This window comes from Penicillium subrubescens (genome assembly GCF_028828155.1).
Source record: "Penicillium subrubescens strain IBT 31985 chromosome Unknown utg000002l_segment0_segment0, whole genome shotgun sequence".
Lineage (NCBI taxonomy): Eukaryota > Fungi > Ascomycota > Eurotiomycetes > Eurotiales > Aspergillaceae > Penicillium > Penicillium subrubescens.
The window spans coordinates 1,541,567-1,544,363 of NW_026643152.1; the positions used below are offsets into that span (position 1 = coordinate 1,541,567).

Here is a 2,797-nt window from a genome sequence, read left to right on the forward strand (position 1 = left end):
TTTATTAATCTTTGGTCGCTACAGGGAGCCGATTTAGTAGTCGCAGGGACCAAGCAGTATTTCTATTCCGTTCAAGGACGTTATTATCTACTTAGCTTTTAAGCTAATGTCTAAACCAAGATAGAGCTGAGGGCCAGGGTGGCTCATCGTGTGGGTCTGTGGTGGGATGACACTGACTACGGAGTTACAGCTCGACGATCTAGACCTTTATTATGAGGGCGATCCGTGGTATCCGTACGTTCCATCACCGGAGCTGTCTCCGCCTCCTTACGTGCTGGGTTAGGATTTGCTCTTATGTATTCTCGTTGGGTGGAGCAGGCCATCCGGAGCATTGTCACCTCGACTACATAAAGTGAGCTCTCATATGTCCGATGTCATGTTTTGGCAATCTTCTACGCGGCTCAGATGAGCCAACCCCCCCCCGGGACTGTTTACGTCGCAGGACCACTCTCGCCGTCCTGCTTTTCAATGTCTCCTAAACAGGACGAACAAGGACAGCCGCTGTCTCATCGCTGGAAGACTGTAGTTCTTTTGCATCTCCATCCCAATATTAAATTCCGACAGGTATTTGGTCGAGCCGGCAAGCTACCCTATGGAGCGCTGTTGATCCGTAGCCTCGATGCCGTGACCTATCGGACGATAGTGGTGGTGATCAAATGGCCGTAAAGCTCGTAGTCCTCGATTGTTCCATCGGACCCCTTGTAGAATTAGCTTGTTTCCTGTGAGTTACTGTAGCTGATGGTGTATGGGCCTGACTCACTGAAAGAATTGTGCCGATTTCACGTTGGAGACGGCATCTTTAACTCGAGGCAAACCATTCGCGATTATTATTGCATTTGGCATGATATCAACCCAGTTGAGGATTGGGGAACGAAGCAGATTACGAGAAGTTGGCTACGTCCCAACTAGCTCTCCGAATTCCAGTGGCCACAATCGAAATACTTTCATAAGAAAATCTTTTTTCTAATAATTGACTGACAGTAACTTTGACGACATATAAAAGGGGCCGAATGCTCTTCTTTCTGGCCCCTAGTCTACGATAAATTGCGTTGACCACTTGAAACCTAGTTTGCCCTTGTGGTTACGCAGGAGTGGAATGAGTTCAATATAATGAGTAGACACAATGTCGACATTGTGATACGCTCCAACCAGTACACAGTGTGCACGACAAGTACAAAAAGACAGGCTCCCGGTCATGTTGAATGGCCGATCATATGACCCATATCCATCAAGTCAACAAAGTCCCTAGCGTGGTACTTCCTCGCCAGCCATAACCTGCTTCAACGAACCCGACCTCACTGCCGACCAGTCCTCAGATACAATGAAGCACTTCATATCATGTCTCATACAGGTCTACTTCAGGGTCCGCATCCAGCGGAGCCCTCGGTGATTCCAAAACTCTGGATGTGGCCCGCGGTAACGCCGTACTGGCCGTTTCCAGCAGAGCAAGCAGTATCGCGCTCCCCCGAACACTGTACACATGTTGCCGCGGTACCCGAACTGTAGTACTCCTATTGCGTGAAGACAGAAAGAATGAGTAATGTCATCTACCATTGGAGTAACTTGAGCAACGGCAATAACTTACAATTCCATAGTGCTGGAAGTTGTACGGTGACTGGACATACATGTTCTAGGTTGGTCCCGTTAGAAGACATGATTCAGGCAATCAAAATTGAGACCCAACATACTGGAACCCCATCGTTAGCATTGTTGCCTCGGTTCAAGGTACCGTTTTGGGAGGAGCCAAAGTTGGCCCAAGCCGTGTTTCCGATCGGAAAAGCAGCCAAAGCATTGCTGGTGATCGAGACTCCGGGAAAGTTCTGGGCGAGAGCAACGTAGGAGATGTAAGTGAGCGCGCCACCAAGTGAATGACCAGCCGATTCCAGCGTGTAATCCGGGTACTTTGCTAAGAGAGACTTCACTTCGCTGATCACGGAATCGTGTACAGAAGTCCATGGGTCATTAACACCCTTCATGATCTGCACACCAGCAGGGAAGTTTACTCCCGACAGAGAAGGAGTGACCAAGGCCGTATCGGCATCATTCATAAAGTCCGTGGCTGAGTGTTGTCAGTGATTTGCCTAATGAACAGAAGCAAACTCTTAAAACTCACGCGTCGTTGAGCCTCTCATAACGACAGAAATCTTTTTCTGCGTCGGAGAGTATCCAATATAGCCCTGCAATAATTCAGCAAGAGAATATTATACACTCTAGTAGACCTACTTACATTTGTATCGGTAAACCCGTTGTATATCTGCTTGGTAATGGTTACATCAAAGGCAGTTCCCAGACAGCCGCTGTACGCGGCAGATGATAGCTTAGCAGCACGTTGAAGGAAGGTGAAGGCCGTCGGGTCTGTAAAAATTTGAGTCATTAATCTATTGGCATGGTTACTCAAGTCACCTTGACAGACCAGATGTAGCTCGCTCCTGGAGTGTCGGGGCTGCAGCAACCTGGGAGGACAGAGCAATGACGGCGATGAATGAGATGCTGTTGGAAATCATGTTGAAGAGACAGTGCAAGGACAAGTTAATTCAATTGAGGAGTTTCGATCAATGGGCTCAATCCGTTCCATATTCTTGTCCAAGTGAACAGCAAGAAGGGTAACTTGCCTTTTTATACCTTTCCTGGTTGATTCTCAGGCCCAGGATGCCCAAATGGCAAGTGCCAAGTGGACCATATCCTCCAACGCCCAGCCACGGTACGTTGGTGACGCCACCGATCTAATTGGAATGAGGTACACCAACCAGCGTTAAGCAATTGGATATATATAGAGTTTCGGAGAGACCTCTAAACT

General features: G+C 48.1%; 1 protein-coding gene across 1 annotated transcript; it reads right to left on the bottom strand.

Annotated features, from left to right (window-relative positions):
* Nucleotides 1-1,358: 1,358 nt before the first annotated feature.
* Nucleotides 1,359-2,504, bottom strand: N7473_001941 (lipase family protein; the record flags this gene model as incomplete). Its single annotated transcript, XM_057147881.1, has 6 exons — nt 1,359-1,511; nt 1,586-1,630; nt 1,689-2,059; nt 2,114-2,177; nt 2,228-2,355; nt 2,414-2,504. 6 exons carry the CDS (start codon nt 2,502-2,504, stop codon nt 1,359-1,361), a joined length of 852 nt encoding a protein of 283 aa, XP_057011535.1.
* Nucleotides 2,505-2,797: the final 293 nt, after the last annotated feature.